Source organism: Hippocampus bargibanti, linkage group LG19 (assembly GCF_051943395.1).
Source record: "Hippocampus bargibanti isolate YZ-2025 linkage group LG19, ASM5194339v1, whole genome shotgun sequence".
Lineage (NCBI taxonomy): Eukaryota > Metazoa > Chordata > Actinopteri > Syngnathiformes > Syngnathidae > Hippocampus > Hippocampus bargibanti.
Window position 1 is genome coordinate 3,749,887 of NC_142752.1, and position 24,503 is coordinate 3,774,389.

Sequence of the window (24,503 nt, forward strand, 5' to 3'; positions counted from 1 at the left end):
AGGCATCATCATCAACTCAAAAACAAGACTTCCTGAATATTCAGTGCGAGTCTTAAAACGTAAAATATAGCTATATGCCGTGGAATCTTTGTAAAATACGCTCAGTAGAAGTCATTTGAAGCCATTTTACAAATTATGGACACAACTTGTCCGGAGGCGTCGGTTGTCCTTTAAGCTGTTTTCTAGGATCCTTGCACTGCTAAGTACAACCACTCCCATCGCTGGCTTTTTCAGACCTCCCTTGCAGCTGTACTCATGGGATGTTGCTTAAATTCCGCCCGAGGTGACAAAAAAGAACCCTAGACATTGTTGGAACACAGACACGGCAAACCATAGTCAAACCATCATAAATATCTCTGTTAGAGAGAGAGACGTTCTCCCCAACCAAGTCTACGTTCTGCGATTACACCTGTAAGGTCTGTGACAATAAACTAGTCCCAATGGGTGCGTTTGCGTTGATGCGAAAATGAAGCACGATGAAACACTATCCTGATTGGTCAGTAACAGGATCCGACTGATCTCCTTTACGGTGTTGAAAGTCGATATGAGGCTTGTTGTCGAGGTTATATTGTAAAAGGAGACTTTAGCTTCTTCAGGCGTGACGCTCGTTTCGGTCCTCAATATTGTCTTCTTAACAAAAGAGGAGCGACTGCAGGCGAAATTGTCTAATTGTTGAGAGACTCGATTGGGGACAGTGATCAACTTATCGCAGATACGAGAACAGGAACGACAACAAGGAAGGAAAATGAAACCTGCTTTCCTCCATTGATTTTTTTTTTTCATTTCAGTAAGAGAAGACGTTTAACCCCAACAGGGGATTAAAAAGTCAAAGGTCGGCATGCAAACTGTTGAGAATGTTGCTCTCATCACAACGCCCCGTGTTCTCATTTTCTAAATAGACAAATTGCAAAAAAAAACGTTAAAATTTACACTGTTTGACTGCCATCAGTTTTGCTTTTAGCTTAGCTTTCGGTTAGTTTGATAATACATTGAGGTTAGTCCAAAAAGGCTCGGCAGGAGGCGACCAATGACAGTTTGTGTGCGTTTTTGCGCAAAGGTTGCTAACCACAAAAGACATGAAAGACTCTTTCAATGTCAAGAATCAACCCGGTGTGTTTGGAAAAGGAAATAAACAAAAATCTTGACAAGTTCCATTACTGATTACAAAAAAAAAATCAGTCACAACATGTTGACCGGTGTAATTATTCCGCAAACTGGGTTTGGCTCGGCCATCTGAGCCCCAAATAAATACCACATCAATAAATAAGATCAGTACATTTGGTGGCACTTAAACTGGACGGAAATGAGCTGATCAATAAGTGCTTTCCATCAATTACGTGAGTGCCGATGACATCCAGGATTAGGAAAAACAACAAGAAAAACACCACCAGACTGTTGTTATGATCGCTTTTTCTTTTTTTTTTTTCCTACCTCTCATAAATAGTTTCATTTTCACTTAGTGGACTAAATATAGACTGGTAATTATATAGATTATATCAGGGGTGTCAAAGTCATTTTTTGCTGCGGGCCACATTGTAGTTATGGTTTCCTCTCGAGCGCCGTTATGAATTTGGGGAACCCATTAGAATGTTTAAATCCCTTCAAATATTACATATAGAGCATACAGCAAATTAATGAATAACTCATTTTCAAATCTGAAGTCAAGAATAATGACTTTTATTGTAGTTGACATCCAAAAATATGAAATTTTGGCTCAGATTTTAGCAATCATCATTGAATTTAACAAGTTTGATTTGCTTTCGCGGGCCAAAAAAAATGGTGTGGCGGGCCGGATTTGGCCCGCGGGCCTTGACTTTGACACCTGTGGATTATATTATACCTGAAAAACGAATCTAGCAAATCACAAATTATTATTATTACCATCAAATATGTATGCGACTTGGATGCCACATTAAAGATGTCTGCTCAGATCTGGATATCAGTAAGATTAAGAAATTTCAATATGATCCCCTATAAAATCCCATTTATTTATTTATAAGGTCTGTTTATTTTTGTCACAAAATGTGTTAATCTCAATCGGATGTTTTTTGTCTCATTGTGACCACTGTCTAGCGCCACAAGGGGGCGCCATTTAACTAGATTGCCAATGAGGAAAGGAGAGCCCCAAAAAAAAAAACTTCTGCTGGAAGCTAATGGGCCAGAAAATCCTGATTGTCCACTTTTAAGACTATTTGTGCTGACAAGATGATGATGATTGTGTTAATGCGCGCGGAGATAAACCTGCTGTGCCAACACAAATATGCATTTACTCACATGTTAGTCTGTTTGTCCGGGCATTGACGGAATTGACACAGGAATTGACCCTTGACCTCAAGCAGCAGCTGACTGCAAAGCTTTCAGTGTGACTTCAGGTCAGGATGTTTTTTTTGTTTTCTCAACATGAGCCGCTAGGACAAAAAAGGGTGTCGAGTGGCATTCCGGCCACTTCCCAAATGAGACAAAGGGGACACATGTGGGAGGCATGTGCGTACTTTTCCACAACTGTGAACTAGTGTGAGGGGGAAGCTGAGCAAAAAACAAAAAACAGCAGCAACTTTTGGAAAAAATGACAAAAGTGGCGCGATAGACAAACGCAGTAATCTGATTGGGAAATTCACACACATGCACTCACGTGCCGTGCGTCCAGCGGTTGAAAAAGGGAGCATGGGTGCGGTCGGCTGCACATTCCTGATGGGTCTTGCCTCAGCAGAGACGCTGGTCCGGCAATCCCAAGGCCAGATGTGTTTTGTGCAACTCAATCTTTGTGGAAGGTGCAACACAAAAAAAAAAAATAATGTATTTTACCAGTGAAGTGAAGGGCAAGGCCCTAAAAAAGAGATACCAAAACGTCACTGCACCCAGATGTGAAAAAAAAAAATCATGTTTTACAAATAAAATAAATTGATCAATAAATAAATAAACGACTTAATAAACTAATGAATGAATAAATTAATAAAAATATTTAAAGAAAAAGTAACTAAACAAATAAATAATAAATAGCTCAATGAATACATTTAAACACCTCAAAAAAATAATTACATTAATAAATAAGAATAAATAAATAAATAAATACATTTGAAGACCAAAAATAAATAAACAACTAATTAGGTAATAAATAAAAAAATAAAAAAATAAATAAATAAACAGTTCAATAAATGCATTTAAATACCAAAAATAAATAAACACAAATAATTAGGTCATAAATAAATAGGCCAATATTTTTAAATACCAAAAATAAATAAACAGGTTACAAATAAATACATACATACATACATACATCACTTTGCTGCTGTGAAATGGAAATTTCTCCACTGTGAGACTAATAAAGGCATATCCATCCATCCATCCATCCATACACTAAAAATAAATACATAAATAAATAAATACCGACTGTTGGCAATCTGTTAGCGATTGATTTGCAATCCAATAGCTAGCTAGCTAGCTTTCTATCTGTGGGCATCAGGTAGCAAGCACCTCCATCTACAACATTAGTATCAATGTCAATAATCTTAACCATCTATTAGCTATCTATTAGCTAGCTAACTATCTTTCTATCCATTTGCGTTACTTACGGGTTGAGTGAACGCTGGCACGTGTGGCTGCCACTGCTCACTCACAGAAAAACTTGAAAATCTTGTGACTGTAAAGTGACCTTGAGTTTTGAAAGGCGCTTATAAATGAAATGGATTATTATTATTATTATTATTAAGACGAAATAAATAAAACATTCGTGTGATTTCTTTTTCTTTGGAGAGTTAATCGAGGGCCAACAGAATAGGAACGGCAAAGGACAAGTTGAGCTTTTACTAAAAGACGAGCCGGCGCCCGATTCGGAGCCCGACTGGGCAGACCTTGCTACTCGCCACAGGTGGCACCGTCCGCGTCTGACACATAGCCAGACTCCACGAATCACGTTTACAACCCTGAGAGAGGTGCGAGCGCCACATATACTGTTGACGCATTTAAAAACCACTTCACAAGCTTGCGAGAAAAAGTAACAACAACAACAACAACAAAAAAGCTGGAATGAATGAAAGAATGGTCGCGGCAAGGTAGGTAGGTGTGCATGTTAACGTTAGAGGGAGGAGGCTTGATGTTCTCTTGCACTATCAGAGAAAGTGTGTGAGGCCCAACGAGAAAAATGGAAAGCGAGATTTATGCTGATGAGGCAGACGGCCGCTCGACCGTTAGCGTGACAATAGGGACTGACTTTCGACAGCCGCTTACTGTCTGACACACACACACACACACACACACACACACACACACACACACACACACACACACACACACACACACACACACACACACATTTGTAGGTGAGGTGGTTTGTTATTCTTTTGGCTTACGCCAATGGTCGTTTTAGTCCTCACATAGCCCAACTAAATGGACGAAATGTCAAATTGAGAGTTTTGAAAGGTGCGAAGAAATTACATGTATTATTATTATTATTATTATTATTATTATTATTATTGTGGAGCAAAATTTGAATTCTATGATGTATTGTCATTTTAGTCATTTTTCTTTGAGGATTTAAAAAAAAAAACTGTTAGCGTGTCAAGTGGATTTTCTATTATGACGCTAGCATTAAACTACAGTGAGAGCTCAACTTAAGAAAACCTTATATCAGGGGTGTCAAAGTCATTTTTTTGCCGCGGGCCACATTGTAGTTATGGTTTCCTCTCGAGGGCCGTTATGAATTTGGGGAAGCCATTAGAATGTTTAAATCCCTTCAAATATTTCATATAGAGCACACAGCAAATTAATGAATAACTCGTTTTCAAATCTGAAGTCAAGAATAATGACTTTTATTGTGGTTGACATCCAAAAATATGAAATTTTGGCTCAGATTTTAGCAATCATCATGGAATTTAACAAGTTTGATTTGCTTTCGCGGGCCGAAAAAAAATGATGTGGCGGGCCGGATTTGGCCCGCGGGCCTTGACTTTGACACCTGTGCCTTATACGTATTCAACTCTTACAATGGGACTTAAGTTTCCGCAGTGGTTGGGAAGGGAATGTTTTGTATGACTCATAAGACATTTTAAAAATCAAACCCTTGAAGGCCCAATTAGTCGACTCCAATGTGGCTCGATGTACCTTTTCCAGGGCCTTGACGAAAAGTCAAGCGTCAAGGGGGATGTTCACCCACAGAAAAACTTTATCCTGTGACTATAAAGTGATCTTGAGAGTTTTGAAAGGCGCTTATAAATGAAATGTATTATTATATATGTATATACAGTAAAGTCTCGTTATATCGATATTCAAGGGAGTCCGAAAAAATATCGATATAACCGGGACTATCGATATATCCGACCCTGTTTGCATGTAATTTTCTCCGTGCGTGCATAGAAATAGTATCGATATAACCGGGACTATCGATATATCCGATATCGATATAACGAGACTTTACTGTATTATTATATTTACAATTAAAATACAAATGTCTGCTGTGTAATTATAAGTGTTAATGAGAGGAAAATACTAAAACTGGGTTGAAAACTCCACCGAATCAACCAAACAAAAAAAAAAAAAGTAAAATGATATTTTAACCACATTTCACTAAATGAATGAGGTCTCTGAATGTACCCATTCAGAGACCTCACTTCTACTATGATTTCAGTTTCAAGTTCACTTTTTATTGCTTTGTTTTTTTTAAAGAAGTTGAAGTGGGACATCTAGTGTTCAAATGTAACACTAGTTCTTTTCTAAACTTATCAGAAAGGGTGGTCGTCACTCCTTATATGGAAGTACCCGGACATCACTAAAAACAGAAATGTGTGTGCGTGTGTGTTTGACTCGGAGGTTGTCACGGAGATGCAAGCGTCACCGTCGGTGGCTACTGTCGCCCAGGCGACGGGGCGTGGAGCGCACAGGTCCTCGAGCCCCCTTTTCAACAAATCTAGTCACGGGGAGGGGGGGAGGGGTTGATGGTACACATATGAAGTGTGGGGTCCTTTGAAGCCACTGTGCAACCAGGGTTGGCTTTGAATTGTGGGTCAAAGGTGAACTTGCAAAGTGACGTATGGCTGATGTCCAAATTTTGGCCTGTTTTACCTGCTACGTATCAACTATTTCTCCTCCCTGAATTGACAGTTGGAGGCCTGGTATTATGATTTTTTTTTAATGGGTGATAATTCTGAAATGAGCCATACATCATTTAGAGACAGTGTACATTTCCATTCACTTTCCTTAAAGTATTTATTTATTGTTTTTTTTTTTGTGTATTCCAGTTCTCCCAGACCGATTCATCATCCACCGTTCCGTTTTGCGGATTCAGCAGGAAGCAACAATGACGCGACTGGAAAAAAGGCAACGGACCCGAGGGAATGTTTAGCTGGAGGTGACAGGATGGGCACAATGCGTGAGGGGGCGAGCGCAGAGCGATGACAGGCACGGGAAATGGATCAAGGATGTAAGCGAGAGCGCCATCAACCACAGGAAGCCCGGGACAGACACCTCGGACAAAAGCACGGGGGCGAAGAGGGCTAACGTGAAGCATGGAAGGGGAAAAAGTTCCGATATCTCGGAATGCCTTCGCCATTGGAAATGCTTACGCCAACACGCAACAATACACATTTCAATTTATATACACATACAATATAGGTTTTTTTTTTAGCCAATGGGATGCCAGGAAGATGTTAGGTAATAGCCAATGGCAAAGCAGCTATGAGTAGGTTGGTTTTAGGAAAATCGGAACTGTGAGTACGACACCATTTTTTTTTTTTTTTTACTTTTCGTATCTTGGGATTTGTTTTGTCACAAGAGGTAACATTTTCCAGTTGAGGAGTTTCATAGCTTGAAAAATTTTATATTTTGTATGTAGAAATATTCGTAAGTAGAGGTAAAACATAATAATAATAATAATAATAATAATAATAATAATAATAATAATCCCAATTTTTTTCAGATTTTGTTCTTTCTTGCTTGGGTGCCGATAAAGCACAGGCCATGGCCTCGAGCAATGTTTTTTTTTTTTCATTCCACAAGGGGGCAGCATTTCCCGTTTTTCCATGTTAGCGCTTTGTTCTAGCATCAGCTATTGTTAAAGCGCTATATAAAGCAATATGTATTTTATTGCCTTTTGTACATCCGCCCCCATTTCAAGCTCATATAACTCCAGACACATATATAACTTATGAAATAACTACAGTAAAGTCTCGTTATATCGATATTGGATATATCGATAGTCCCGGTTATATCGATACTATATCTATGCACGCACGGAGAAAATTACATGCAAACAGGGTCGGATATATCGATAGTCCCGGTTATATCGATATTTTTTCGGACTCCCTTGAATATCGATATAACGAGACTTTACTGTATTTTCTTCTGATGAAATAAGAGAGTCTATGGTTTCTTACATTGAATTGAATGCTGATGTAGTCCTAATATCCAATATTCTGCGGGTCCTGGAATTTCAGTGAAAATGACAAAAACCCTGGCAGCACTGGAGTGGACACATTGATGCACATTGTCTGGCAGTGAAGGAGTTAAGAACGAAATGTACTTTATAAGTATATGAAAGTGTTTCACTCATATTTGATGGATGTTGGATGATTGAACTTAGCGTTACCTTTTCAGTCATTTGTGTACTGTATAGCCCTCATATGCTTTACTTCTTGTTCCTCCCGTTCCTCTCCTCCTTCTCATCTCATTTATTTCTTCTCCCCAAATCGCGCTTCGCACACAAGAAGCCCATTGTGCGAGTGTGTCCACCAGGCCCTTGAAATAGCCCCCCCCCATACCCCCAATATACTCTGTGACTACTTTGGTTAGAATCAGGGCATGTTTCCATGTAGCAGTTATACGATATAATTCCTCTTAATTGGAATCAGGTCACAATGCCGCGGAAGAAAAATGAATGGAAGTTCATTAGCAAACGTGGAATTTCTTTCCAATGTTTATATACAAAGGAAAACAAATCCATGAGGGACTAATCACCATCCCGAAAGGAAGCGACACGGTCTACGAGAAACACGATTCTTCTTTCAGAAAGTCGGCCGAGCAGTGACGGTGGCACTGTGATGCAATCCATCATCTTCCCGGAATTTCCTTCCGAGTTGGTGAATTTACATTAACTTGTTACGTATGCAAAATAACCGATGGGTGTTGAACAAAAAGTTTCCTATCACTGACTTTGAACCGACACCAAGTGCACGTTTGTTTGTTCAAGTTGGAGTCACGTGACCCCAACCCCCCAACCCCCCAACCCCCCGAGGCGGTGTTCAGAGTGCTCCGTGTAAACAATGGACACGCAGCCACACATTCCTGGGCAGGCGTGATTCAACAACGTAATAGGCCACAATTCAATTCCCGAATAAATTGCAGCAAATGAGTTAATCTAATTCATATTTTTTAAGACGAATTTGTGGGAAGCCTCTTTGAACTCTTTCAACAGTAGCCAAAATGGAACTGTATAGTGCCACTTAGCAGTTTTTTTGACAACGATACTAGTGCAGCGTGTTCTACCGGAAACAAATTCCTTGTGTGTTCTACATACTTGGCAATAAAGATGATTCTGATTCTGATTCTGATTCTGAATATGGACCAAGACTGAAAACGACTCGGTGGATTTAAAAAAAAAACCTTTGATTTGCCTGTGTGTGAACTATGTGCGGATGAATATCACTGCGGTCTGTGATACGAACGTTTTAGCTAATGAACTTTTCGCCTTACACATTTATTGTACATAAAGTAAGGTATATTGTGTGTAGTTTTAAGCATTATTTAGTTGAAATTTATGTTTTATGGGGACCTACCTGGGAACGGTTTATTCTCATTTTAATGGTTTCTTATGGGAAATTAGTGTTTGGAATACACACTTTTCACCTTCCATAAGCTTTCTGGGAACCAATTAAGTTTGTAAGCCAAGGTATCACTGTACAGGTATTTATTTTCACTTTCTGAGTATCATATTTTCTGCACTATAAGGCGCACCTAAAAAACATTTTTGGAGAAATTGACCAATGCGCCTCATAATCCGGTGCGCCGGATGCATGGAAAACGTTTTAAAATATGTAATTCATTGAAGGTCCTCCTTATAAGGCGGTGCGAGCTAATTCTCCACATCTCCAAGATATGCGTTGGAAAAGTCTTCTTGTGTCACTTGATGGCTCCTGGAACTGGCCTCCCCACCCATAACCACTTCAAAGGTCCACTGGGTTGGGTTCCCATATGGTGAGGAGCCCCAAAGAGGGGGGGGGGGGGTTACGGGCTTTCATACTGCCCGGCTGAGGAAGCAATAAGGCGACTTGCTGACTTTCTAGGGACAGAATTTGTCAAATTGTAAGTAAAACCTTTTCTGGATATTTATTTTTTGGGAGTGTACAAAGTGTGACTTGTTTGTGGTTGACAGTAAAATATTCTGCTCAAAACCAGACACATCATGAGTCACCTGGCTGATTAAAAAAGGGACGGAAGCCTTCTTTTCATTCCGACTTGATCCTCCTCTTTGTCAGCGGGCCATCATTCTGAGGAGTTGCTGAGACATGACGGTTGCGTAATGATCATCTTGCTGGGAAAACTCGACTTGGGAGTGTACTCTTGGGCGTGACTTTGTGTATACATGAGATTCTAAGTGTGTAAATGCCCTATCCCGCCAAAGGGAATTAGCCTCAGTTAGCCCTCTCAGTGATGTGACTGACCCGGGAGGTTTTAATACGTAGCAAGCAGAAATGTTTGTTTTTCTTTCTTTTACTCCCCCCACCACCACCACCCACACACTTGGTATAAAAACAGTACTAGCAACTGAGGTAGACAACTAGCTAACAAGCTAGCTAATGAGGGTAGCATCAGTTGCGCTTTGACGCTAATTCATAAAACAGAGATGTTTTTTAAAACAATACAGTAAAGTCTTGTTATATCGATAGTACTGCTTATTACGATACTATTTCTATGAACGCAAGGAGAAAATTTACATGCCACAGGATCGGATATATCGATAGTCTGGTTATAACGATATTTTTTCCGACTCCCGAGAATATCGATATAACGAGACTTTACTGTATAAGCACAACTACTGTTTTATAAAGTTTAGATTTTATATTAAGTTTACTATCTAAGCGACGGAACATGTTCAATTGAAGAAACCCATACTTGTTTGTCCCATGAACATGATACTGCAAAATCCCAATTCTTTTGCATACTGTCTGGATTTAACGTCTGCTTATTGTCGCCGAACCTTTAGACACAGTTTCCATCCTGTTTTTGAACACACTGTCTTAACACACACTTAATTACGATATTGCTCAATCATCTGTGTCAACACAATTCATTCGGAATAGCAACACAGAAATTAAAATGGTGGAACTAAGCCATCATTTATTAGCATTGTAAAAATTGGGGACTAAGATCCAACAGTGACAAATCTGTTGGCATAAGGGTCTCAAATTACACCCAAAAATGTCTGGCCTTTTTAAAAATATATGTGTGTTTCTATGGCTTTTATACAGACGTCATATGGAGAAAAACTGCGAGAAAGTGCCATCTATCATAGGTGGTAGCGAAGTAGCGAATGATGTCATCAAAACAAAAACACATGTGGAAAGTGGCTCTTTAAAAATAACAACAACCACCGGTACACTCAAGCTAAGTGAAGCTAAGTTTGGAAGACGAAAGAGAAAGAAAAGGACAAAGCACAAAGGCCACCTCGCCCATCCAACATGAAAGATTGATTAAAAAAAGAAAGATTGATGGATCCCGTTTGCCCACAGCCCTCTGGGGATGTGACATTTCCATCCAGACTGTGTACGGCTTGCTCCAGTCAAGAGCACAACAAAGACCCTCAGTCTCATTTCCAGACTTGCAAAGTGGCTGCGAACCACGGGCAGCTCGACTCCCCCAAGAACCGAGAGCCCCCGCCGGGGTCATATTATTGATATGTTTTGCAGCGTCTTCGTTCAGGACGCTTTGGGCTCAATGGTGGTGGTCTCCAGAGGCTGGAGGGGAAGAGAGCTGATTGGATGATTCTATCAAAACACCAGGTTGAATTTGTTGGGCTTGAGGGGGCTCTGGGTAGGGGTTGAAGGGTAATTGTATCACCTTGTTAGTTAGTTAAAAAGGCACTAGAAAAAAACAAACGGATGCAGAGAATGTAACGATACTCACTGGCATATATTCTTTATCCTCACACGGCTGCAGTTTACAGAGTCACTTAAAGAGTGATTCTGACAGTCTTTGTTTGTATTTTTATGACCACGTTACACCCTCCCTGGTAGCCCACCAGAAGATGTTGCAGAGAATGTATAATAATAATAATAATAATAATAATAATACATTTCATTTATAAGAGCCTTTCAAAACTGTCAAGGACTCTTTACAGACACAGGATTTTTTTTTCTGCGGGTGAGCAGCGGCAGCCACACGCGCCAGCGTTCACTCAACCCGGAAGTAACATAAACTAAAAAAAAAAACTAAGTAACAAATAATATGACAACACAAAGACACAGAGTCATTCTTTAGCACTTTCTGTACCCTCTTTGTGACATGAAGCAGTTCTAGTTCTCTCATGCACACACACTGTTTCATTCTATTTCATAGAATATTTACAAACTGCATAAAAATGCAGAGAAAGTACCATTAATGACTGTTTTTCTTAGATATCTTTTTCGTTTGCAAACAGGAGGTATGTTCTTTACCACATGTGTGCTAAATGTCTGAGCACACGCAAATACTGTGGGAAGAGTAGAAAAAAAACCTCTGGGAAATTTTTTATCGCTCTGGGGGAAGAATTCGGATGCTTTACAAGCGGCGTCCATCGCAGTGCCGGGATACTTTGACACAAGACGAAACTGGAGGCATTCAAAGAGCGGCGACTCGAATAACACGCGTATAGAATATTGCTTGAGGCAAGGAAACGGGGCCTTTGTTGAGATAGCATGTTATGCCGCAACAGGAAGGACAGCTCTGAGCTCCAGTGGAGCATTTTTAAGCGCATTATTTTACACTTGCCGGTGATTCACATTATATATGTAGGCGGAAATGTATTTTGTTACATTGAATATTATTATTATTATTTTGTTTTAATACAATATTTCATCCTATCTTGACTTTGCTAGTCTGATTTTTGCAGTAGACACACAAAGAAAAATTGATGCAAGAGAGTGAAAATTAGCATGAAGTAAAACTTTAAAAAGTGTGCGCTAATATCCTTAAAAGACAACCGACGTCTCCGGACAAATTGTGTCCATAATTTGTAAAATGGCTTCAAATGACTTCTACTGAGCGTATTTTACAAAGATTCCACCGCATATAGCTATATTTTACGTTTTAAGACTCGTGCTGAATATTCCGGAAGTCTTGTTTTTGAGTTGGTGACGAGTCCGTACGTGACGTCACTGAAGGAAACACCCCTGACAGAAAAAAAGGACACATTGTAGCGGTCCTTCCATCACGTCAATGCTTGTTTGGTTTGAAAACCTCGTGTTGCGCCAGAAGAGGGCGTCCAAGCTCCATATAAGGAATTTATCAGCCTGTGGAAACGCAATACATGTCTACAAGAGGTCGCCATTTTCTGCCTCTTTTCGGTGCTACATTTCCCCCCTCAGATACCTCAAAATGACAGGAAATAACTTATTTAATCGATTGCAAACATGTATGCTTTCCTCTTCAGAACTATTTCAATCATATTCATCACTGGATGTGTAACAAGAAAGCATATTCTCCGAATCTGAAGCCATTGTTTTGATTCACAAGCAATGCAAGACGTCTTGGCGTGACGTCACGAACTGGGGGCGGGACTTTCTGAAAATGCCCAATTTGCAGCTCAATTGTTTGCAGATTTTGGACACTTTAAGTCATTTTTATTGGTGTTTTGCATTTGACTAAAAATATCATACTGCGTGTTTTGGGTATTTTAGATGCTATAAAACGTCTTTCTGGTGTCAGTTAAAAAACAAAAAAGTGACGTCGGTTGTCCTTTAAGGTTATTTAGAACGCCTCTGTCACAGCTATTTTCCCACCCTTGGTTAAGTAAACTTCATACAAATCACACAGAAATTGTCGCCCGACCTGTTTTTACAAACACACTGTATGCACAGTACAGGGTGGGGGGGGGGGTGAAAATTAAGGCGTGCGGCTTCCAAAGAAATCTCAAGGAGATTAAGCATGCCCTAGATGTATGAAATGATATTCTCACATAATCCTCATCTGTGACTCGAGAAAAAAAAATCCATCGCTCTCGCCGTGTACTCACAGGAGGACCACCCGCACAGGCCCGCGTGGACATTAATGTCACAAAACATCTGAACAATGAAAACAATACTTTGGATTAGTGGGGGGGGATACGCGCAAATGCGACATGCAGCAGCAAATCCTGCAGATCATGAGAGCGCGTTGCAGCTCAAATCACTTTCGAGTTCATATAGCTTCTTGTTTGATAATAATATTTTTTAAATTAAAAAATGAAGAAATAAATAAATAAATAAATAAATCGATAAATAAATAAATAAATAAATAAATAAATAAATAAATAAATAAATAAATAAATGCATACATACATACATAACTAATTAGAACTAGCTAGCTAGCTGGCTAGCTAGATAGATAGATAATAATACATTTCATTTCTAAGCGCCTTTCAAAACTCTCAAGGTCACTTTACAGTCACATGATAAAGTTTTTCTGTGGGTGAGCAGCGGCAGCGACATGCGCCAGCGTTCACCCAACCCCGAAGTAACTCAAATTGATAGAAAGCTAGCTAGCTAGCGAATGGATAGCAAATAAATAGATAAGCCAGATAGCCAACAGCTCGTCAGCTAGACACCTTACAGCCACCCAGCTAGACAGCTAATAGCTAACCAGCGAGCTAATGGATAGCTCATAAATAGCTAATACATAGCCAAATAGCCCACAGCTAGGCAGCTAACAGCCAGTCAGCTAGACAGCTAATAGCTAGTCAGCTAGTTAATGGATAGCTAATGGATAGCTAATAAATAGCGAATAGATAGCCAGATAGCCAACAGCTAGCCAGCTAATAGCTAGCCAACTTTCGTTTTTTGTGGCGTAATAAATATTTAAATGTTCTATTCATTCGTTCATTTACGATTCAACATGATTTTTGGGATTGGGTTGCGTGTTGTCGGTGTGAACTGGGGATTGACAATCATAGTAGAGCAGAACGCAATGTGACATTTGGTAACTCAAGCAACTTGTTTTCTCAACAATTGTGATTTAGGAGATGCCCTTTGGGGATTTTGGCGGGTTTCGACGCACGGGCTTGTCAGATAAAGTAAAGAGGATCTAAAGTTGGACTCCATTTCGTCGGTAACAGCGTACTGCTGACATGTCGGAACAAATCATAGATGAGTGCAAACATCAGGGTGTGTCATTTTTGCCTCTTTTGTGTTCAAGTCTAATGGGTCATCTCTTCAATATCCAAAAGCGCTGCCGGTACACATTTTTTTTGCGTAACCTGTGGCCTGCGGTGTGATAAAAATTGTGTTGGACAACCCCCTCACCCCCCCATACACACACACATACTCCATTTTGTCTCATATGAAGCGACACACAGCCTGTTCTGTCCTGACCACAAACACGTACGAGGCAATGTTTTCCACCTGGAGTGCACTTTACCAAACAAGGCCGCACCTTTGCGCACCGGCAAGCCCTTAAAAAAGAATGATGACAAACTGTCAATAGAAAACACAGACTAGATGTTTTGCACATCAACAAACCCCGCAGACATAAACGCACACAAACCATTACATTATGACTCTTAGCGATAGAATTCAAATTATAATATACAGTAAAGTCTCGTTATATCGATATCGGATATATCGATAGTCCCGGTTATATCGATACTATTTCTATGCACGCACTGAGAAAATTACATGCAAACTGGGTTGGATATATCGATAGTCCCGGTTATATCGATATTTTTTCGGACTCCCTTGAATATCGATATAACGAGACTTTACTGTACTGCTAAGTGAGATGGATGACCAAAGGTGCATCAGGGGAATTTCCGGTAATTAATAAGCACCTAAACGTAGAAATTGGGCGATTGGAAGCAAGAAATTTCTCAAAAAAGAAAAAGTACGTTATTAATTGCTAGATACTAAAATCGTGGTGTACGGTAGGCAAGTGGTTATCACTTCTGCATCACAGTGCAGAGGTATCGGCTTCAATTCCTGCTCTGGCCTTCCTGTGAGAGTTTGCATGTTGTCCCTCGGCCTGCGTGGGTTTCCTCCGGTTACTCCGGTTTCCTCCCGCATTCCAAAAACATGCGTGGTAGGCACATTTAACACTCGAAATTGTCACTAGGCGTGGATTGTAAGCACGGATGGTTGTTGGTCGAACGTGTGCCCTGCGATTTGCTGGGAACCGGTTCAGGGTGTACCCCGAATACTGTCCGAAGACATCCTAGACTCCAGCATACCTGCGACCCTCTTGAGAACAGGTGTCAAAGTCAAGGCCCGCGGGCCAAATCCGGCCCACCACATCATTTTTTTCGGCCCGCGAAAGCAAATCAAACTTGTTAAATTCCATGATGATTGCTAAAATCTGAGCCAAAATTTCATATTTTTGGATGTCAACCACAATAAAAGTCATTATTCTTGACTTCAGATTTGAAAACGAGTTATTCATTAATTTGCTGTGTGCTCTATATGTAATATTTGAAGGGATTTAAACATTCTAATGGCTTCCCCAAATTCATAACGGCCCTCGAGAGGAAACCATAACTACAATGTGGCCCGCGGCAAAAGAATGACTTTGACACTCCTGCTCTTGAGGGTTAAATGGTCAAGAAGATGAATGATGTAATGTAATTTTTGTAGCTTTTCTTTGAAGATTAAAAAACTGAGCATGTATAATGGAGTATGAGCAATTTTCAATCTGGATCATTATGCTAGCATAATGGAAAATCCACTTCACATGCTAACAGTTTTTTTTTTTTCCAACAAAACGACAAAAATTACATTACATTTTCATTCATTTATCTTTCGGACTGCTTAATCCTCATGAGTATAGCGGGTGTGCTACTGTCCATCCAGGATGTCTTCGCACAGTAGCGTTAAGCGAGCAAGACATTCATGAGACATTAGTTTGGTTGCTTTCAATGTCACCATCTTAAAATAAAGGTCATATTTTGAAAATTGTTGATTGTTGAAAATCATGGTGCAATTATTATAAAAAAAAAAAGTATGTTTTAAAATTAGAATGAATACTATGCAGCGATCCATTTTTCAATACCGCTTACCCCAGTGTAGTAAAAGAGGAATGACGGACAATATTAAAATATAATATCCAGCGCTAAAAAGACAAAATACATTCCAGAATAGTACGAGCAATTTAAAATCGGGATTATCCGTAAAACCAAAAACTTAATGACGATTTTTCACTCGCATCTGTCCACTTGGGCGAAACCCATGTCAACAAAATCTCATAAGACGGCGGCAGCTTGTGTATCCGTATTCATACGGCACATCTGACAGATGTGACGAGAAAGACGCCGCTGTTTATTTTTCCGCAAGCTGTCACGGGCTACGCACGCACGTGGTAGACAGTCAAATGTATGCATACGGAGGATGACAATAACAATCTCGTACAACATTTAACGACAAAACTAACAGCGGCTTTGGAAGAGAAGGTTTCTTCAGCCGTCATCTGTACTTCTTTGAAGGTGTCGGACGTTTCGCTTCTTATCCAAGAGGCTTCGTCAGCGAACTAAAATTTGCTGGTAGTTTTGGGCCTGTATCCCTACTGTCCAGACGTGGCGGTGCCAGACTCTGCTATGATAGGTCCCTGCTCTCAGGTTGGGGGGGAGCAGAGGACTACTTCTATTGTCCTGCCTGATTATGGGGTCTACGACTGGCCTGATTGCCCCATTTGCTCTGGTATCACTTCATCAACATAACTAAGCCTATGTTGCCTAAGAATACTATTGTACAAACGATCCAAATTAAACCTCACCGGCACTGTCGCGATTTAGTGAAGGGTTTTGCTGTTTTATGAAAATAGCTTCTTTTACTCCCCTTTCAAACCATCTATTTTCTTTCGCTAAGATTTTAACCTCATTGTCGTCAAATGAGTGGTTGCTAGCTTTTAGGTATATGTACTGCAGATTGCGGCCCACTAGTATTATCCCTGCGATGTCGATAGTCTTTTTTTTTTTGAGAATTTGTTTAGTTCGCTGACGAAACCTCTTGGATGAGAAGCGAAACGTCCGACACCGTCAAAGAAGTACAGATGACGGCTGAAGAAACCTTCTCATCGATGGACCACTCCTGTACGACTGAGAACTTACACAGACGTAACAGCGGCTTTGTTTGTGATCGACAATTAGCAAAGATAAGATCATGTATATGGCTCATTAGCCCAAACTAGGTCCCAGCTAACGTTGGGAGTGCTAGCCACTTTAGCACTAAACGCTACGCTTGTTAGAGCCACTGTGCTTTGTTATGTATGGATGGAGTCAAAAGTTCGTTATTTTACGCCACATTTATTTTCTTTATTTTTGAGAAGCATTTAGAGTTTGCGTAGTTACAAGTTCAAGCACACACAAAACTCTACTAGTGCTCAACGGCAGGATTCCTCCCTCTAGTTCCTCCTCTTTTCTTAAAACGACACCCCTTAACCCCTGCCATTTTTCATCACTTGTCCAGACAGTTGTTCTTTGTGGGACAAGGTCGCCCTCGTCCAGAAGACATGGAAGACTCTTTTTCATGGAATGAACCACGTGGGAAATAGCTTGAGGTCAGGGAACTCAAGGACATGGGAATAAAGAGGCGAGGGGGGGGGGGGGAATGCCGAGCTACGCATGCGATTATCGCGTGTGAATTGTCACTTATTTAAGTGGTTAAGACTGAATGGGAAATTTCAAGGAGTTATAAAACAGAAGAGTGTTGTATAGTCAAACAATGTATTAAGCCTTTAAACATAAACAGCAAAGTTTTGTTGACAACCACAACAAAAACAAAGATGAAGCGCGGAGCCCGCTTGAGCGAGAAATGGTCGCGGACAGATAAGCAGGTGCAAAAGACACGACACATGACAGTAGGTTTCTAACAGAAGACGTCTATAAATAGCTGAAGGGTGACCGGGCGACGAAAGGCCTCTTCAATATCATACACCACAAAATGACCACAACAGAAGCCATTTGCCATCGTTTTACACAAACTTTTTCAGTTTTGTATGCCTTTTTTTTTTTTTTCAATTCCGCAGCTCTGCTCAGGAGACCAAAGTCAACCAGAAAAAATCCAATTCTGCATTGTCTGCTCCGAGCTGCCAATTAACCTTGACTACATCTGCAACCTACTTTCCGTGCAAAAAAAAAAATAGAACACCGCCCTATTAAACGTGAGTAACAAATGACAGGCGGCACTCGTCGGTTAACCGTAATTAATCTTGCATGAGCTGCTTGCAGACACGCTAGTAATGAAATTCGGTGTCAAATCAAGGATCTGGATTGGTAAATTTGGACATTCTGGCAATTTCTCAGGAGGCTAGGTTCCTATAAGTCAGGGGTGTCAAAGTCATTTTTTGCCGCGGGCCACATTGTAGTTATGATTTCCTCTCGAGGGCCGTTATGAATTTGGGGAAGCCATTAGAATGTTTAAATCCCTTCAAATATTACATATAGGGCACACAGCTAATTAATGAATAACTCGTTTTCAAATCTGAAGTCAAGAATAATGATTTTTATTGTGGTTGGCATCCAAAAATATGAAATTTTGGCTCAGATTTTAGCAATCATCATGGAATTTAACAAGTTTGATTTGCTTTCGCGGGCCGAAAATAATGATGTGGCGGGCCGGATTTGGCCCGCGGGCCTTGACTTTGACACCTGTGGATTATATTATACCTGAAAAACGAATCTAGCAAATCACAAATTATGATACCATCAAATGTGTATGCGACTTGGATGCCACATTAAAGATGTCTGCTCAGATCTGGATATCAGTAAGATTAAGAAATTTCAATATGATCCCCTATAAAATCCCATTTATTTATTTATAAGGGCTGTTTATTTTTGTCACAAAATGTGTTTATCTCAATCGAATGTGGATTATGGAAACACATTTTTGTTTTTTTGTCTCATTGTGACCACTGTCTAGCGCCACAAGTTTGATTTGCTTTCGCGGGCCGAAAAAAATTATATGGCGGGCCGGATTTGGCCCGCGGGCCGGATTTGGCCCGCGGGCCTTGACTTTGACACCTGTGGATTATATTATACCTAAAAAACGAATCTAGCAAATCACAAATTATGATACCATCAAATGTGTATGCGACTTGGATGCCACATTAAAGATGTCTGCTCAGATCTGGATATCAGTAAGATTAAGAAATTTCAATATGATCCCCTATAAAATCCCATGTATTTATTTATAAGGGCTGTTTATTTTTGTCACAAAATGTGTTAATCTCAATCGGATGTGGATTATGGAAACACATTTTTGTTTTTTGTCTCATTGTGACCACTGTCTAGCGCCACAAGTTTGATTTGCTTTCGCGGGCCGAAAATAATGATGTGGCGGGCCTTGACTTTGACACCTGTGCTATAAGTACATGATTCGGGTTAATATTCCAGCCTATTTGCATATTTTATTTTGATTATCATCTGTCTAATTGTACTCATAGCACTTTTTGACATTATACACCACTGACTGGAGTACTTTTGAAACCATGTTGGGATATTTTGATACCAAAAGTACAAACAATGACGCAGGGAAAGTCTCTGTAGGATCGTAAAGTTAGCCTCACACAACAAGTGGTGACAATAGGCTTCACATAAAAGCGTCGACAGGAAGTGTCGTGTTTACGGCCTCAATGTTGATGACTTGACAGCCTTTTCGAAATGTGCCTTGTAAAAATAAAATGCCTTTTTTTTCAGTTTCTTGGACACTTGCCCATTCACAGTTGTTTGTTTATTGTTCTTTAAATTCTGATACGTTTTCAAATAAACAATGATCATTTACCAACAACTGTTAAGATTTCAGTTCTGCTGTCTGAACTAAGGTGAGGTTGATTGCGTATGCTCATTAAGTGTGCTTGTCCTGTTACACTACTATGAACTTGATCTACAGCTTGCCAGCGCAAACTACTTCCGTGGATGACGTTACCATGGATGCACCGACGGACTGTTCTTGTTTTTGTTTGCACGCTGACAATGTGTCAGCGTGTGTGTGTGTGTGTGACGATGTCTGAGCCGCCAACTAGAGAACAGGTGACCCGTGTGGAGTCCGCAGGGGGAAACTCAAGCAAGATAAATGACCCGGTTTGAACTTTTGACTTCGGAGCGTCAGGTGTTTCCCCCGTCTGACCCGCAATTCCAAAGCACCGCATCCAATCGTGACATGACTATCAATCCACTCAAGAGAAGGGAGAGGAAGTTCCGTTTTCCTGTTCAAATAATTTGATCATTTTGACATTGCAAAGTGAAGTGAAAAAAAGCACTAGCTTGTGATTTTACTTTCTTCTGTAAAAAAAACTAAAACACTCAATGTCATGAATTAGATAGATAGATAGATAGATAGATAGATAGATAGATAGATAGATAGATAGATAGATAGATAGATAGATAGATAGATAGATAGATAGATAGATAGATAGATAGATAGATAGATAGATAGATAGATAGATAGATAGATAGATAGATAGATAGATAGATAGATAAAGAAATACATTTTGAAAAAAACTCCACAGTGTCGGAGAGTTCGGTTTCGTCGCCTGAATTCAAAACTGGCCAAAAGATGCGGAATTTGGAAAAACAATGTAAAATTGTCTAGAGTCAAGTTTTTGGAGCGCGCGGATTTTTCGCGCATGCACAATATACTTGGACAGCACCAATTTTTACCTCTCTTTCTACTATCTTTGTGACTGTCTTATGTCCTGGATATGATAGCTGTCCATGCTAAGCGCTTTGTGACAGCTTCAGCTGTTGTTAAAGCGGTATATAAATCTATAGGTATTGTATTGTATTGTATTGTATTGTGTTCTCACGAGTGAGGATTATTGGGCAAGGTACAGCATTTCTATGCTGCCACGTGTGTTCAAATTGTGTATCATTACATAACATCAATGCTAATTTCTGGGAGTGACGTGTTAGCGTGAAGCTAGCGGACTTTCGTTAAGTTTAGCTGGACTTTTTTGGTGCGTCTTCAGCGACTCTGAAGGGGAGTGACATTCTCTGTCGTACAAATCAAAGTCTGAGTTAATATATAACCGGCGCGGGCAGCGATAGCCAAACAACAACAGCCAAAATGGGTGTCAAATTTGGGATCCCCCCCCCTTCAGAATTTTGGCGCACTCTTGGCTTCCTGTCCTCCTTTTTTTTGGTTTTTATTCATGTACTTAGTTTGCATCGCACTTATTGCGGGGCTTTAAAAGAAAAGTTGACTTGTTTTATATGACAGCTCCTGGTGAGAATGTTAAAATATGACTTTCAAAACAGGTCCGTACAGTGTATAAAAGCTTTAAGATGCCAACAGACTATTATTATTAGTTGTGGGAACAACAACAAAAAAAATTAACATGCAAGCGCTCAGCTATTGCAGTTCTACACTCCAGCAATAATAAACATTGTGACATGAATACCTCGCTTGACCATGTCATTCAAAACGGAGCTTTGTGATCTTTGAACAGCGTGAATGTTTTGCAGAGGGGGAAACCGTAGCTGGCACACAAGTTGGAATGTGGTCCATTGAAGTTTCTCCTAACTCTGCACAATGTGAGGCTGATAGAAAAGAAGGATGATTTTACAAAGCAAGGGGTCCCAATATGGGGGATGGGGGGGGGGGGCTGGGAACCGTTAGTGGGTCTGAATATATGTATGTGAATGTAGTTGTGCAGGAAAAAAGCAGCAAGTTTTTTTTTTTTTTTACTGTATGTCAACTTTATCGCATCACGTTCGTTGGACTTTAAATCTAAGTGCGGTTATTGTGTCTAGAATGCAGAAAGTTACTGATGTTTCAGCAGTATGTGTTTTTAAATTTGGGAAGTTAAATTGTCATTTTTTTTTTACAGTAGAAAAAGCATGCATGAACATTTTTTTCAGAGTTTGACTTATGTCAATGTTGTAGCATTTTTGAAAACTAAAACTGCACTCTCCAGATTCTTTTCTTCATCAGTTAGAAGTGAGCAAGTGTCGTGATCATGATTTGTTACAGAGTATACATCAAATCATTTCTATTGATAACTGACGTCTATTTTTCCTCTTTTCTTTCATTTAAGCACGGTCAGTGACTAAATTATTGTCTTACAATGCACGTGACACGTTTCCAGGATTTGACCCGGGACGAGGCAAAACTTACGGACTGGGACTTTCTTGGCCTGCAGGAGGCTGACTCGGGCGTGCATTGCGCGCAGGCGTCCCTGGACCCGGCACGACCTTCGGGATACGGAGGCCGCCTCCAACTCGATCCCCAGGAAGACGTCGGCGGCCAGGCGTGAGAGATCGGCAAGTTGGTGGATGATGTTGGTCAGCGTGTGACAGTTCACCTCGCCCAGTGACGTGAAGGGCGCCGCTTTCCTCGCTTTGCCCCTGGCCGGCAACCTGCTCACGCGTTGCGGCTCGACGGTCCTCTGTTGGAAAGGCATCGTCAAAGGATCTCACAGCGCACTTTTTAAAAAGTATCTTTTTGTCTTTATAAAGACTATAAATGCACGATGCGCGATGTGGCGATCACTATTTGAACGTAATCCTCCAATCCCGCCATGTCCGTGCAGCTGGACTGGTCTTTTCAAATTCAAATGCAAGCCGTGTGGAGGACAGGCTGCAAGGCAGAAAGGAGAAAAACACACACACAGAGAGAAAGTAAGAGAAGGGGAGGCTGGGAGGGTGGAGAAAAACCCGGAGAAACTACCAACCACCTGTAAGGACGCTGGAACCGGAGTCGGGACAAAAGTAAAGTTTACCTGCCAGCAAAGAGGAATAAAAGATGTTGGGAAAACCAGAACTGGTATTAACGCACTCGAATGGACTTGACCCACGTTGCAACCAAAACGTTTACATCAGTTGCTTTACATTGGCTACCGGCAGTTAAGACGAACTGGATTTGAGCCAAAATGGTTCACAATCCCCCCCGTATAAAAGTTGTAGTACGCCGTACATTATTTGAAATGATTAAAAAACGTATAAAATGCGGGGAAAACATACATTGACAGGTATGACTTCTTTATTCATCCAACGTGAGGTATTTATACGAACACATGCACACATATAAACCCACAGAAGTTGGGTTTATGAAGAATATAAAAAAAACGAGCTAGATTTAGGATTTCAATTGGACGTTATGTGGAAAACAGCATTAAATATATTAATTTGTAAGGGGACTCCATTAGCAATACTAAGGCGTTTTTTTTCGCTAAATTATTATAGTTGCAAGTCGTAAAGTGGAATTATTCGTTAAAAATCACATTATTTTATGAAAAATATAAAACGAATGCACGAGAAACGTTATTCTGCAGAAAAAAAGCACTAAACTTCACGAATATTTTACATTTAACGTCGTTTATAGATTAAAAAATGATAATCCGTGCCTTTAAATGCAAAGGCGTTTCTTTCAGGCACTTTCGAGCCAAGAGCAAAAATTGAAGCCATATCCCCTCAGTAAAAAATACTACATTCAAAACATCAATATAAATTAAAATACGCACTTGTAAATGATTTATAAAAATAATATTTTCACCATAGAGACAATTTAATACTTACCTGGCGGTGTCACGTTGTATACGTCGTGTGTCCAGTGAAGCAGCTGGGCTAATCTAAAACGTTCGAGGTCATAGATGAAAGACGTGAAACGTCACACATAATTAAACTTAACCGTTGAACATTTGGAGACTGGTATTGTACTTTTAACAACTATTAGGAGCGATAAATAATTACGATAAATAAATTTACAGACATTTTAAACGGTACCTTCTTGGCACCTGCTAGCTATCTTTCTCGATGGAGTTTATGACAACATTTGAAGTTTTTCTAGTTTTTGTTTTAGGTTACGATAAAAGATATACAAATAAGGAATAAATGAATAAACCGCTCCAATCCAAGAGATTAACATAATTTTAATCAAGATTGAATATATGCCCCCCCCCCCCCCAAAAAAAAAAAAAAAAAAAAAAAAAGATGTTTCCAAAATCATAAAGACCCAAACAATACAAAATCAAAAGAAATTATCTCCCATTTCTGCCCTGTTATCAGTCTGGTAAAGATATATACCTTTATTGTTTTTGTTCCATTTTTAAACGTTCATTCAGGTGGGGTAAAATGTATAAAGTGTATTTTAGTCGCTCTATTTCCAACAGTGCATTGAATTTTCAGAAACCTCAGACCTTGTCTAAAACCCTCCTTTACATAAACTTATTCATAGAATTATTTACATTACAAAGGCGTAAGTGAGTGAAAAAATGACAAACTCGGGAAGTGGGGAGAACATAATTGCACACCGAAAAAAAAGGAGAAAAACAATGACGTGAGTTGGAATTAAAAAAATAATATAAGGCGGTCACTAAAATAATAAACTTGCTGCATTTATTTGTAGTTGGAAGAAAAATTTAAA

The 24,503-nt window shown here is 39.9% G+C and overlaps 1 protein-coding gene across 1 annotated transcript in view; it reads right to left on the reverse strand.

Annotated features, from left to right (window-relative positions):
• Positions 1 to 22,737, reverse strand: part of nhsl1b (NHS-like 1b) — a 57,105-nt gene extending 34,368 nt beyond the window's left edge. Inside the window, exon 1 of the mRNA XM_089022050.1 lies at positions 22,257 to 22,737. Within this exon, the coding sequence (XP_088878176.1) occupies positions 22,257 to 22,542 (286 nt within the window). The 5' untranslated portion in view covers positions 22,543 to 22,737. The remainder of the gene's footprint in view (positions 1 to 22,256) is intronic.
• Between the last annotated feature and the right edge of the window lie 1,766 nt (positions 22,738 to 24,503).